At 36.5% G+C, this 15,579-nt stretch overlaps 2 protein-coding genes across 2 annotated transcripts; one reads left to right on the plus strand and one right to left on the minus strand.

Moving 5' to 3' along the window:
• The first annotated feature begins 1,003 nt into the window (after positions 1 to 1,003).
• Positions 1,004 to 2,821, plus strand: LOC149847656 (transcription factor MYB63-like). Its single transcript, XM_090009056.1, has 3 exons — positions 1,004 to 1,166; positions 1,739 to 1,868; positions 2,008 to 2,821. Exons 1-3 carry the CDS (start codon positions 1,031 to 1,033, stop codon positions 2,708 to 2,710), a joined length of 969 nt encoding a protein of 322 aa, XP_089865182.1. The 5' UTR covers positions 1,004 to 1,030; the 3' UTR covers positions 2,711 to 2,821.
• A 4,373-nt stretch (positions 2,822 to 7,194) lies between these two features.
• Positions 7,195 to 15,356, minus strand: LOC149847657 (branched-chain amino acid aminotransferase 2, chloroplastic-like). The gene is made up of 10 exons (XM_090009065.1): positions 15,161 to 15,356; positions 13,068 to 13,147; positions 12,686 to 12,860; positions 12,298 to 12,474; positions 12,074 to 12,205; positions 11,782 to 11,880; positions 10,423 to 10,539; positions 9,765 to 9,860; positions 8,559 to 8,671; positions 7,195 to 7,572 (listed from the first exon to the last, which is right to left on the minus strand). The coding sequence occupies exons 1-10, from the start codon at positions 15,272 to 15,274 to the stop codon at positions 7,455 to 7,457; spliced, it is 1,221 nt and encodes a 406-aa protein (XP_089865191.1). The 5' UTR covers positions 15,275 to 15,356; the 3' UTR covers positions 7,195 to 7,454.
• Between the last annotated feature and the right edge of the window lie 223 nt (positions 15,357 to 15,579).

Genomic DNA, 15,579 nt, shown 5'->3' on the forward strand with positions numbered 1-15,579 from the left:
TGCTAGTTTAATTTGTGGGGACCTAATTCAGTACCAACTAGGGCCACTTAGTCTCAATGGGGTGACCAATAATGTCGCAAATCTCGTTCTTAGGAAAGTCGCGTGATATTTTGAAAATTCTTGTTTTTCTAGGTGGAAAGTCAGAAAATATCATCATAAATGAAATTAAAAAATTAAATATATTCAAAACTATATATAAATAAAATATAAAAGCTACAAGGATTGTTTTTATGGCGCTAATATCCCCATAGGTCATATTTGACAAACTTTTTTGGTCCTACATCTGCCTTTGAAAATATCATTATAAAATCAAGATATCTTAGAATATCAGTGATGCTACAAGCCATAAATGATATCAAAATATCGATTCAAAACGCAAGGTTGAAGCTAGTTGTACAGGGAAACCTCACAGATTTGACCAACAGGAGGCAGGCCAATGTGTGATCAGAATGAAGAGTTATCCTTGACCTAGTAAAAAAATCAATAAAAAATAAAATTGTAAATTCAAAAAAGAAAGAAAGAAAAAAGCCAGATGGATCACATTGAGGCTCTAGGTCCATGTGAATTCCTCCTACAAGTTCCTGTAAGGGTGGCCTCATGGTGTCTTTACTTTTCATACAAAAAAAAATGTATTATATTGCAAATCAAGCACCATTAGTCTCGGGATCGATCGGATGGGTTGAGCGTCAACCGAGGGTGGGCACGTGCAGGACTAAGGCTTCCTGGGGGTGGTGAAATTGTGATAGATTCTACTGCAAGAAAGACAAGAAGAAGAAAAAAAACCGAGTCTTCCTCCTCCATTTCTCTGCTTTTTTAAATCGTCTATATTTTAATGCTACCGTCCTTTTGCTTTTTTGTACAGTAGCCCCGTCTTAATTACGACTCCTTATATTAAATTTCACATGAAAGATTTGGCTCTCTCTCTCTCTCCCTACTTTTTTCTTCGCCCTTTTTCTTCATCAGCATCGTCTCTCTCTTCGTTTCATCTTTCTCCCACCTTCCAACATACCAGCTGTGCTTTATACAAGCCATGGGGAGGGCTCCTTGCTGTGACAAAGCTAATGTCAAGAGAGGACCATGGTCTCCTGAGGAGGATAACAGGCTAAGGGAGTTCATCCAACAGCACGGTACTGGAGGAAACTGGATTGCCTTGCCACAGAAGATAGGTGAGTTGCCATACCCACCCAACCCCCCCCCCCCCCTTCCCAAAAAAAAAAAAATTTAGAGCATCTAGCACCTCCCTATCTATCATCATGAGTTGCATGGCCTGTTTCTATTTCACTGAAAATCTTATGTCTCAATGAATAAGATGTCCTCTGCTAGTTGATGGGATGTCACGAGTTCGAAACCCACGGGTGTCTGTCTCCGAAGCCGTTGCGGTTTTAAACTTTTAAGCCAATGAACTCGGTGAAAGACATGGTTTTCACCAGTTACTAGGAAAAACACAATATGTCTTAGTAAAACATCATTTCCATCCCCAAGACTCACGTAAAACATTTTCCTAGCTAGATCTCAAATATGTTTTGCAATATAACTATTTCTTTTATGAACGGAACAAAAGTAGTCTTGATCTATATTTGAGATTCATGTGATGTCTTCTCTATGTCATTGAACCAGAGAGGGAGGTGAAACCCAACCTAGAAAAATAAAAAAGAAAAGAAAAATAACAAGTCACCACTTCGTTTTCATTGCAGTAAAAGGGATGGACTAGTGATAATTAATTTATTTTTTATTGTAGGGCTTAAGAGGTGCGGGAAGAGTTGCAGATTGAGATGGTTGAACTATCTCAGACCAAATATTAAGCACGGTGGCTTCTCAGAGGAGGAAGATAACATCATCTGCAGCCTTTATATAAGCATCGGAAGCAGGTAGTTTGCACCAATCTGAAAAAAGGGTTCCAATTATCATTCTTGTTAAATGTTAGTAATTAATGGTTTTTCTTCCACGATAATGCCCATCTTATCTTTTTATCGTTTACTTAGATATATTTATGATGTTTATGGTCAGGTGGTCTATAATTGCATCCCAATTACCAGGGAGAACTGATAACGACATCAAGAATTATTGGAACACCAAGCTGAAGAAGAAGCTACTGGGCATAAGAAAGGAGCAAGTACAAGCTCTAAATGTATCATCTATGAATAATGAAAAGAAATTGGAAGACCCATTCATGGCATTTTTTAGCAATATGGGACAGCAAAATTCTTATTGGTCTCAACCATCCCTTCCACTTCCATCATACATTGCACATCAAAGCCATGATCCATCTGTGTATAACCAATATTCGTTCAAGACAATGCCGAGAATTACCGAAGCAAGATATTCAGGTGTTGATGAATGTGATAAGACCAGAATCCTTGGACCGCAGCTCTACCCATCTTGCACCAATGACTATGGTAGTCTGAACAACGATTTCTCTTTCAGTGAAGCTTGCAGCTCTATCAATGATGGGGATCATGTAGTGAACCAATGTCAGGTGAAGAGGACAATGAGCAACATGTTTGAGGAGGGGTCGTCTATTGGTTTTCCTGCTGAACAGAATGACAACTTGCAAGTTTTTCAGGGATTGAGCTCTGTGTATGGACTAGAAAACACTAATTGGTCTGATCTCAATTCATCTTTCTGCTGCGGATCTGATTTTCCTTTCCTGCCCCAGCAGCAAGGAATGGTACCAGCGTCCATGTTAGAACCAAATTACTATGTGTCATAGATTTTAGGATATGGGTTTGAAAGTGTATATCAGTGTACATCTTTTAGAATTTTTGGTTATTGTTTCATTTAATGAATGTTGTCATTGTGTGTTTGACTGGTTTGTTTCAAAGTTGGTTCTTTTTCTTTGCATACCTTTAGTATTGTCTATGACATCTATCTAGTCTAGAGAGAGAGAGTAATGAAAGCATGATAAATGGGTTTTTCAGGCTCTTTTGTTTTATTTTTAAATTCTCACTGTACAGATGTGATCTACGTGCATGTTTTATAGGGATCAGCAGTTAGATCATTAGATTTTGACATATTGGTAGGTTTTATTAGGTTTGAAAAAACGATGGCCCAAAATCTTCGTAAATTTTTTATACTTCAAATATCATTTTTTTCCATCAAGAAACATGATCCAGGTGTCAATTCCTAGTAAGTCAAGCATGCCGAACTCATTATGGGTTCAGAATTGAGAAAACAAAAAATAAAAACCTGAAAAAACCGTTAAGCACTTGATTTAGCATATTTCATTTGCATGCTTTCATCACACACACACAGAGAGAGAGAGAGAGAGATTGTTTCATTCGAGTAAGGGCTGAAGAATGACGTTATATTAAGTTTCTTTGCTTTTCTTCCAATTGAGAGGAATCCAAAATATGCAACAGCGAGATGTACAACGTCAGAAGTTATCTCTGAAGACCTTTATTCATTTTGTTTTCTTGAGGAAAGTCGATAGCATGACTCAGATTTCGAGAGCTCCACTGTCTTGATCTTCTTTTCTGTGCACTCGAGTTAGTCGTAGGTACTGCCACTGCTGCAATTGCAACAAAAACATTCCATAGTTGAATGAGTACCACTCATTTCTTTCCTTCAGCCTCTTTAAATTATTAAAAATCATCTGACTGCTTTGCGCTCATTGTTGTCCTGACGTACGTTTCGCGTTACTGAGATATTGCTCCAGTGATCCTCAAACTATTGTACATGAAATATGTAACAGTAGAAAACCGAAGCTTGTCCCTGTATTTAGAATGGTTCTACATAATGATCAGTACCAAAGACTACTGTGTCAGTACCAACGGGGGCTCAGCTTGTCTGGTAGGAGCAGCTAGTGCATGTCAGCTTGTGTTGGGATGTTTTAGGTTCAAAAACCAATGGTATAGTTGTATAACTGGTAGGTGTCTGCCTAACCCCAGCTTGCCTTTAAAAAAAGAAAAAAAGACGACTGTGTCAGTACGGCATTCGTTGGTACTTAACCAAAGAATGCAGGATTTCTTGCATGTTTGACGGACGTACTTGTCATTGGAAATTTGAAGGTCCGGGATTTGGTGATAGCCAATTGCACTATATGATCAAACATATTTGGATGTTCTCTTTTTTTTTCTTATTTTTCTCCTCCTTGAATTCTCATTTTGAATGGGAAAAAAAAAACAAGGCATGCCTAATGAATATATAGAATTTGATGAAATCTTTGTTATATCAATAACCCATTAGAATATATAGGGCAACAATTTACATTGCCATTTTGGTTTGTGCTTGTTTCTTTGCTGTCACGATCGATGGGTGGGAAGCATCCAATGCACTTGATTTTTCAGTCAAATAGTTAAATGGAAACGGAACAGTTTTTGGTTTACAAGCACTCATATGGCACGCTAAATGGATCAACCATGTTTGTTAGTCATGTTTTTTTTCAGTCCCCATTGCTACAAGTCTACTATTGATGGACTTACCCAAGATGTTTCTGAAGCGATAAGAGAACAAATCGTATCTGCTGCTGCTGTTGCAGCTGCTGAAGCAGCAGGAGTATACGAATTCCAATCAGCATGACTTGAAATGCTTGCCAACCAATAATGAGTGAGCCCAACATTTATGTCAGCCTTGGCCCTAGAACTGTTGTAGTACTGGCGCTAATCCAGCATTAGATCCGGCCAATCTGAAAGCAAGTTGGCAATTCTGGAGTCATTTTCTTTTACTTCATTTTTTGTGCATTAGGATTGGTACTTTTAAAAGAAATTGTTGTACGATCATTGGAAAACTTGGAAGCTCGCAGATATCCAGATGTGTTTCAAAGTTCAGAAATACCCAAGAAATCTGATATTGTTTGGCAACTTGACCTTTGGCAGCTTGCATAATCCATCAATCATGCTGTCAAGTCGCTAAGAGGGTGCTTTCATGAGAGAGAGAGAGAGAGAGAAAGAGCTTAGGCACACTGGTACGACCCGACACAAGACTCAAGTTTGACACACAAGTTCATTTTTTTCTAAAAAAGAATAGGATACGACACCATAGATTTTTAAAAAAATTTATTTTAATGATATTTGAATATATAAAATTGCTTTTTATTGAAATATTATTAAAAGTATAAAAATAATATTAAAAATACTAAAATAACGCTCGTGCAAGTCTGAGTAGTTTCACCCATAACACTCCCTCTAAATGGCAAGTCACTGTGACGTAGCTACATTGTTTCATGCTACTGGTAATGCAAAGTAAATGGACATTTATAGAATAAATTAAAAAAACAGTGGGGAACGTGAGGAAGAACTTCCCTTACATGCATATTATTTTCAAACTAACTGGCTGAAGAAATCATATATATAACAAATTTTCATGTGCACGTTAGGAGCTGCAGACCAAGGCTGTCTCGTAATGGCCTAACACTCCAAGTGCAGTGAAATTGCAACACAAGTAGTACCATGCATGTACCCAAACAGAATTTAAAACATATTGAAATCAATTTGGTTACAAAATAGGTTTCTCTACTAAATGGTTTTGGTTTCAGGTTCAGTTCGATACCGGTCATAAAGAACCAATTGGTTCGAGTAAAAAAATGGCTCAGATATTAAACAGGTTTTGCCATGAGAAAGTTCATATTGTGAAAAACCAATTGGGTCAGGTTTGAGAGCGCTGAGATATAAATTGGTTCTGCTTGCAAGACTTCCCCCAAAAATAACGCATGATCTGAGCAGGTCCATCTTTGGAACCAAACATGACCCATGGATTCATAAAGATCACATTGGCTAGGTCAAGTTGAGATTGTTGCTTCCTTGGGTTGGGTCAGGTATGCCTTTCTCTTGAGTAGGACCTGTGCATGGCAATGCCCTTGGCAACAATAATATGCAAGACATGGGTCAGACATGGGGTGTCAATGGGTCGGACCCCTATTAAAATGGGTGGTCCAAACTCGGAATCAGATTCAGGTCCGATCAAATGTTTCATAAGAAAAATCATAAGAATTACATAAATCAGAACCGGTACATACACGGTAAAATAATATTTTTAAAGTTTTTTACATTGAAATATTGTGGATTTTAATCGGAACTCAGGTCAGACCCGGGTTTGGTATAAATTTTCATAAACCATACCTGGCCCATTTAATAATCAGACCCCATGGATCCGGATGGTTAATAGGATCCCCTACTTTGTAACCAAACCCGAACCCTATAGGATCAGGTACAGGTCAGGGTCTCATCATACCCTAACCATTGACACCCCTATGACAGACACGTTAGTGCTCCCATCATGATCAAAATTCCATTAAAAACTTCCTTTCCAATAAAACTTTGAAAAACATATCAAAAAGGGAAAACCTCATGTTCTCATAATGCTGGCAAAAATAACTCGTTCTTTTGAAAGAAAAGATTATGAACACAAAAATTTACATCTAAAAGAAATTCTTTTCAGAAAAAAAAATCAAATATGGCCCAAATTTATCAAATCTTGAGTTTGAATCATGTTGAGTCTTGGATGGTATTTGACATGATCAATAATATAATTATTGGTCAAACAAATTATTCATAACCTGCTTCCAGCACCAGACTCCCTTCATCCCACTCAAATGTTCAGCAGTGGCCAATGACCAACTTTCATCATGCATTGTTTTCTTATTAGCTTTGAAGAAATAATTCAAGTTTGAAGGAATACAGATCAGAACATGGTTCACCAAGCCTTCAACCTTTTATAAATTTGCTAGATACTTTTGTAACACACATTGCAGTACCACAGTGTCTACTTGACAAACGCTCTATTTGGATGACAGGAGGAAAAACCAGGTTTATTAAACATTTGTGGTCACCATATAACTTTTTCTTTTATCATTGTAGGTCCCCCTTATATTACAGTCCATGGAATAGGCTTATTGATTGACACTCAAGTTCTACAAAAATTGAAGAATTCAATATCCTAACAAAAGGTTGAAATGCCCTTCCCCATTTCTGGTGTGGAATATGTATTTTCTTTATTTATGATGTCCACAGAGAAAAGTTTTGGTGTCAATGAAATGCGCTTTCAATTTCAAAAAACAAGCCTATTTAAAAATACAACAGCCAAAATAAGTTGACCTCCTTCTTGACAAATTAATCGCAGTGTAGTGGTTTTGGGATTAACTCTTTAGTTTCAGAAAATAATTGCATTACAATGACAGGTGAAGAAAGAGTTCTCATGCTAAGTTGACCTCCTTCTTTACTGATGTTTGCTTGCAAGTTTATTCACCAGCATGTATGAGCCTTCATGAATGCTCTCAGAAGCAATGGAATTGTATGCAGTGGTAGTACCAGCATGAGTTTTAACTTTTAACCCAACTTTAAATAAATGAAAAACTTAAAAGAACCACCAAAAGACTACAAACCAAAATAATAATCTATAATACTACCTAAATCACAGGTCTTACCTAGCCAACAAGTAAACTCTAATTAAAGAATTAGCAACTTATCACACTTATAGTGCACAAGGATACGCCTGTTATCCTCCAAAGTTGGATCCCCCTAACTTAATTCCATTGTCCAACCCATCTTATCCTCTGTCAGCCCCATTTGTATGCTTGTAAGAGCAGAATAAAGCCGCTGAGACATCAAGCCAACTCCCTTGTTCCCGTATAGAACTCTGTAAGGACATCATCATTAGATTCAATTTGGAAGTTATGATTGCAATACATAAGTTGACAACAATGCAAAGACATTCCAACTTCACTTACATTGGCTTCTTTTTCACTGAGTACCCGTCTAATTGTCTAATATTTGCTACAATAAAAACATTTAAAGGAGAATAAAGAGAACAAAGCTATCTCATTTAATTGGCCACCAACTCAATTTGTGCAACCAAGTCACAATCAATTTGACCAACTCAAATCTGTCATTCAAGTATTTGATATTATTCATTCTTCAAAAAAAAACTACAATAATTTGACCTTAGATTTGCATGATCTTTAGCATTGGTTTCAAAACTCATATCATCCTTCTAATATTAGGGTAGAGATCTCATAGATTTTGAAACTTAAGGCATGACAAAATATATACAGATCATTTGCTCCACACCAGAATAGAGTGGTTGAACAAAGGCACTATGATACAAAAAATTGGCCAGGCAAGTGAGATGCCTGCATAGCCAGTCTCATAGATAAATCCACAAGAGTGGCTAAATGAAAGCAAGATAGTACAACTAGAGCAGCTAAGTAGGATGCCTTAAACATTTGTAGCATTCCATGTGCAGCATATCTATGTGTATACTTTCAATTGTTGATCAAACCAAGGAACTTGCTCCATTCAAGAAAAAGCTAAATGAGACGAAATAATGCATGTCTACTCCAAAAAAAAACATGGAAATGCTTTCTAATGGAACAGCTATGCAGGTCGTAATTTGTTTGTGATAGCCAATAGCATCTATTTCAAGATCACTGAGACATAAGGACGCTGAGAATCACAGAAGTTAGCAATACTTAAACTAAAGATGTTTTTCTAAATTAAAGAAAGGAATTGTAAAAGCACTTGTTTGAAACAGTATCCAATTTTCATAACATAATAGCAACAATATCCAATTTTCAATCACATAAACAAAAATAAAGAGAGTGAAAGTAATAGAATGGGTCATACTTTTTATCAAAATATGTGACACTACCAACAGGCGACACAACCACAGCTGTTCCTGTGCAGAAAACTTCATCAGCGTCCATCAATTCATCAACTGACACAGGCCGCTCCTCAACCTGAACAGAAATAAAGGTGAAAGTCTTAATGCAGCTTAGCAGAAGAAATTGTGTACAACTTCAGATTGTTGAACTACAGATACTATGGATAATAACAGCAAAAGGAACAGAACAAATGCTAGCAATGAGGACAAAAACAAGATTAGAAAATATAAAAAGAAAGGAAAATTGAAAGATCAGAACTTCAAATTAATCATCACAATGAAATATATAAGCTGTAAAACACGACTCGTGGAGTCCCTCTACTGCTTTAAATGTAGTCCAGAAGCATATCTAGCCTGGGAAGAGTCAAATCCAGAAAAAACGGAACCACTGAATGATATCAGAACAGCAAATAATGAAACTACACACTATATCAACAGATTAACTTCCAAAGTGTAGATGCAAATTGAGGAGCATTATTGAGAACACCATATAAGTAGATAATGGTACCAAAGTTGAAAAGGACTAGCTATATTTTTGGCTAAAAGTGGAAACGTGTACCTCACAACCATGTTAAATTGTTAAGTACTTCTTAGGTAGCCAGTCGTACTCATGCCATTTAAATAATAATATATTACTGCAACTTATTCTCCAGTAAAGACCTTTTTCCTTTTCTCCCTAAATTGCAGCTTTCTAAAGGTAAATCACCAAGTGGGACAAAACAACATGATTTAATTCATGTGATCAATAGGATCAACACTTGGATCTATTTGTCTTTTCATTCTATGCAAGGAAGAATGCAGATAGCATATGCATGTGCACACATGTGAAGTCATAAATTCTTGTAATTCATTCTCCAAAGTTTCAGAACAATAACGTTCTTTTAACTAGAGCAAAGCATCCTTTAACTAGTGAATTTTGTCAGGGCTGCAGAAGATATTTTCATTAATAATCAAAGGAATTTAGCTGCTTATGGCTAAATTACAAGGACAAGATGAATCAAAAGCACTAAAGAAAATGGCTGAATCAGTAAACAATAGCATAAATTATGACTATGCTGCAGACTAATATATCAGAAAACAAATCTCTAGAAAAGGCAACAGACAACAGAAACAATAAGAAACACTGTCAACTCACAACATATGCTACATTACAGATGTCTGTTAGGTACCTGATAACCATGGCTACGGGCAACTTCAATTATACTTTTCCGCGTGATTCCAGGAAGAATTGTCCCCTCAAGCACAGGAGTTGAAATAATGTTATCCTAGAGTATGTTGAAACACAAGAAATATAAGAACTAGTTTAAAACATGCTTGCAAATACAGTACAAAGTTTATTTCTGCTAGAGAAAGAACAGAACAGAACAAGAAGACTACTGTCAGTTGCTTCTACTGAAAGAAGGCAAAACAAGAAATAGGAATTCAGTAGTATAAGTGATTTAGGGATAAATAATAGAAAGAAAGAAAGGGGTGAAAAACAAGGTAGCTGCCTTGATAATCTTCCCAAATTGAATTCACTAGCAATAAATGAGTTTCAATTCAAGTCCAATCCTACAAGGAATAGGTGTTTCATGTTTCTCCTCTCTTAACAAGCAAAATTGAAATCGTTGGCATCTGAAGCCTTTTGTGGCCAACTATTAGCAACATTAACTTCATTATGCATTCAAAAATGCTGCAGAAATACAACTAAAACAATTCAACATGACTTTCGGTTCAGTATTAAACCACTAAATATATGTAACTATTTTTTATGAGGCAGAAATGTTTGAAGTATGAAACTGCTGTAAGTGGCAAATGGTAGGATGTCATGCACCTGAAGTGCCTTACCTTTACAACAAAAATATTACAAGATGAAACTTCCTCCAGATATTTCTTTTTAATTGAATCAAGATAGATGACATCAGAATAGCCCTTAGACTTAGCTGCAGATTGTGCCTTCAGTACCTACAAGAATGAATGAAATAATGAATTAAAAAATAGGAACCAAATGTCAATTTAGAAAGACTTAGGTGCAATATTTAAAAAATAAATCTGCCATTAATGGTATATAAAATAGTAAATATCATTTTTTTTCTTAATTACTTGTACAACTTGTGACCTAAGGCGAGATGTAAATATTGCACATCAGGTATGGAAGCTCCCTCTGACCAACAGGCATATCTTGAGGACGCATACCACCCAAAAGGATGTAGAGAAAGTTTACTAGCAGGCAACACAGATGCATGGGGATGTTTTTGTGTTAAACCTCTTAACATAATTTATTATATAAAGGACTTGAAAAGATGCTTGACAATTAAAGCTGTGCATGAGAAGAACTTACACAATCTGAGTTTGACTTAGTTACACTAAGCCTGAGCCCAACCTCCTTTAAATTGATAATGAAGATGGAAAAGATGGGATCTTGGGACTTTGAACCCATGATTTATCAGGGGGGTAAGGTGCTTCACGGTTCACCACCATAGTAGAACACTCATTTTTGGAGATAAACAGAACATGCGGTGTGTGCCGCATGTTAATTTATCAAACAAGATATAAACTAGTTTATCAAGCTCTTTAATGGACGCTGCAGAAGTTTGAGTTCAGCTTGTTTAGCAAATGACTTTAAATTTAAGCTTGAGTTTGTTTCATTTAGTAAGTGAATGAGCTTGAACCAAGCACTTAACAAGCTGAACTCAGTAGTTCACAAACTACTCAGTTCACCCATGCTCATCACCAATGATAAGGACTCTTGGCATTTTCATTTTGCATTAATGGCATGTGACTTATTTTAAGTTTTGTTTAGAATTTTGACCCATGAAATGATCTACATGCACGTATTTATCAATTGGACTAGGTAATGAGAAGTACCTTCATACCCTTTGTCATGAGATTTTGATAAACTAGAAAAGAATGCAAGGAGTTTGCAATGACAAGACCCCATACACACTTATTTTAATGGAAAATTTCCACTGCACTATATATATCTTCAGGTTCAATCATAGGGGTTAATCATTTTGATTCGGTGTGGGAGAAGTTCCACAGCAAGGGACAACCCAATCATGAAATCATATAAACGTAACTCATTTGTGAAAGTGGGAAGCTGTTCACTACAATATTACAATTCCTAATTGCTACAAAAGGAAATGGGGTATGAAGAGTTTTCATACTTTACATTAACATCAATACAAAGAGGATATAGTTACTTACTGGAGCATAGTTCCCTATTGTCTTTATACCTCCAGTTCCACCAGGAGTAGCACGATGAAACTGACTCTCAACAACTAAGTTGATTGGTGATAAACCTTCCTGACACAATATGGAACTAATGAATAGCTGATAAAGCAACATATTTATCCACTTTCACTTCAGCAGGGAGTAAAGTACGTAAATAAACATTTAAAAGAAAAAACTAAGTATGAAAAGATAAAACAACCCTTAGAAATAGATTTCACAATTTAAGTAACCTAGCATGAAAACCAAACTGAAAATCCAAGCAAACCTTGAAATAGTTTCCAACAGGAGAAACATATATCAAAAATGTGTATTCTGGGGCTGGAGCAAGGCCTAGAACAGCTCCACTTCCCATGAGAAGTGGACGAATGTACAATGAACCTTTACCAGTTGGGGGAACCTGCATAGGAGATACAATGCTCAATAAAACGAGATGATACAACATTTAGTAAGTGCTACAAAGTATTCCGGAAGAAAGAATTTTAGCAGTACCCAATGCCTATTGGCCAAAACTGTCTGCTTTACAGCATCCACAAACTGTGGAACAGATGGATATGGCATGCACATCCTCTCTGCACCCATCTTCATTCTTAAAGCATTTTCTTCGGGGCGGAAAAGTAAAATATTGCCATCAATTTTCTTGTATGCTTTCAAACCCTCGAATAAACCCTGACAATAAATAATGACACAATAAATAACGGCAGATATGTCTCAGAGAATAGACAAGATAGAAGATATTTTAGACAAGTACCTATGCTTAACACCAATAAAATATGATAATGCAATAAAAGTGTTTACTGAAGATCTAAATTGAAAGCTTGAAGATCAATGAAATTCGGATTAAAGGAAATGGTGAAATACCAAAATCAAGCCCAAATACCTGTCCATAGTTTAACACTCCAGAAGAAGGACTCAATTCAATATTCCCATATTTTTGTAGTTCACCTTTGGTGAAGTTTCCATCACCAAAACATTTCATGATATACATATAATCTGTTGGTATAAGACCAAACCCAAGGTTATCCCAATCTAGATCAGTCACAGCATCAGTTCCCCTGTTTTATACCACACAAATATCTCAGTATTCATTGAATTAAATAATCACAAATGAAAACAGAAGAATAAATAATCAAACCTTAGGCAATACTGAATTTAAGCCATATCAGCATTTATGTGATGAAACTTACAAATAAGATGTACTGAATTAAAGCCACAGCAAAGGTTGCATAGTAAAGAAAAGTCTGGATTATATCAATGTGTACCTAGAAGTTGTTCCTGCGGTTGATTCACATCTCATTTCTGAAGCCATTAAAGCATGAAAAGTGAAAGAAAGATATTTTGGCTGCAAATATGTAAAAAAAAAAAAAGAATTATTTTGAGGATCATCTAGACTATCTCATTATTATACAAAGGAATTACTTCATTCCTTGAGAGACCTGAAAAAAATGTCAGATAAACATAACGAAACCTTATTTAGAACATAGTGATTCTTAAAAAGGAGAGGCAAAAAAAGGCTTAGCTTATTAATATATGCTAAATTCTTAATAAATATAGTCAAATGCTAAAGAAAATTGACAGCATAGGCAGCAGATCAGTCTAAGATTGCAGACTTCTCATCTTGAAGAATTCATTTGTAGACTTGTCTACACTACCTTACACAAATCATGACTAAAAAAGCAAAAATCAGAGATCTTGGCAAACAAATATACAGATAAATGGTTGCAAAATATGCCATACATAGCTACAAAATGGTGCAATTTGTTTTGAGCTTAACAAAAAATGTGGAGGGATATCACCTATATTGTGCATATCAGTTTGAAACTAGTGCACATTTATAAGAATAATCACCATAAAAACTATAATCCAGTCATTGTTTCTGTCCAGATACAGAAAAAGCATGTGTCATTGGTTAGAGTTTAGTATCGCTAAAATTTCAATTGGGTTTCAGCTCACTTCATAATTGATATCACCCTTCTCACACCCAAGGCCTTTATGTGTTAAAACTAAAGATCCTTACAATTTCTGAGAACCCAAAAACTTTTGACTGCAATTGGCTGACTCCTGGATTTGACTCCAAATTCCAACCACTGCACACACCTTGGCCCGAGTCAGGTAGAAAAATCGGAAAATCCGATCCAGTTATAAATGCAGCAAAAGGGTAGAGTTCGCTTAAGTGTCAAAAATTATCTCTGGATTCCATAAGGATGGATAAACATTAGACTGCCGCAACTTCCAAATCTTCTCAGTAAGCAGGAAAGCCAATTCATCTAATAACCAATTAGCTCTCGGGTTTCGCAACAGTTTCTAGACCACGGTTAGAACCATATAAGTTTTACTAGTGTCAGAGTAAAATGATTTCACCAATTAGGGTTAATTCCTCAGATTTTCTATTCCAGATAAATGAGAATGCACCATTATTCTCTTGGCATGAATAGTTAAGAAAATTTGCAGTCTAAATTTGAACTAAGGTAGCAGGTTTCTCCTATTTCCATGAACCAGCTCTTGCTTTCTAAGCGTTTTCAAGACACTTTCTTATGTATAACTGACAAACTAAGCACTCTTATGATGATTTCACACAATCTCCTGACTACTATAGCTATAACAGAGTCGTTTTGGGATTAAAGCTCGGGAGAACACCTTATTCCCAAAATCAAATCCTGTCAAATTATCCGATAAACCAACTTATCAGTGAGCTAGAATACTATAATAATCCTGGGCGGCAAAATCGACGATGACACTATACATCATTGGGTCCTTGTTCTAGCATTTTCGCGACACATTAACACATCATTGTTATCATTGCCATGACATTACAGAATGACCGCACGCTCCACCTAACTCTTAAATCAAATAGCAATTAGGTCTGATTCTTAAAATCAGAAACAGTTTGACATCGAGAACCCAACCATTGGATTGTCTGTACATATAAGCATATAAAATGATGAAACGAAAGTAAGACTAAGCGCTGCTTACTAGGTATATAAGGGTGCGTATTTACTATTCATGGCTGTATATATACCAATAGCAACCTAAGGCTTATGTACCATTCGATCACTCATTGACGCCGAACCTTACTCAATTCCCGTACATGGCCGCCTTAGCTGCCTCGAATAACAGCAAGCTTGCGGGCACGAAATTTTACATACCGATTCAAAACGCCCTCTGAACCATCTATTGCAATTAACAAGTGCGGGAAGTAGCACATAGAGATTACAATGTCAGTAACCGATGAAAAAAGGGAAAAACAAGCTCGAGATTACACATAGAGAGAGAGAGAGAGATCCCGATTCTAACGAATGCATAAACAAAGAACAGACAGAGAAGTCGAGGGAAGAGAGAGGCGGAAGAAGCGTACCGTGAGAGAGGAGGGTCGGAGGTGGGGATGGCGAGGGAGGAAGGAGAGGGAGGAAGTCCACCTATCACGAGGGTTGCACGCCGGCAGCCGCAGTAGAACCACGCTCGTCTCCATGGCTGCTCTCTCTCTCTCTCTCTCCAAAACGACGTAAGAAGAAGAGATCTGGTTGTTAAGGGTAGGTTTGGAAGCAAGAAAAATTCTCACGAAAGGACAATTATGAAAAGTTGATACGATAACTTCTCAAAATCAAAAAATTTCACTTGACAAAAGCTAAATGAAAAATGAGAGAGCGAGGGTCTATCAGCCCTAAAGAGAGAGAGAGAGAGAGCTGGTTAAAGAGAGACCTGAAAAATGATGGTGGGTGGGAGAAAGATGAAGATGGCTGAAGGTCTTTTTGTGGGATAAGATGAGTTATGTGT

Source organism: Nuphar pumila, chromosome 1 (genome assembly GCF_984573655.1).
Source record: "Nuphar pumila chromosome 1, dmNupPumi1.hap1.1, whole genome shotgun sequence".
NCBI classification, from domain to species: Eukaryota; Viridiplantae; Streptophyta; class Magnoliopsida; order Nymphaeales; family Nymphaeaceae; genus Nuphar; species Nuphar pumila.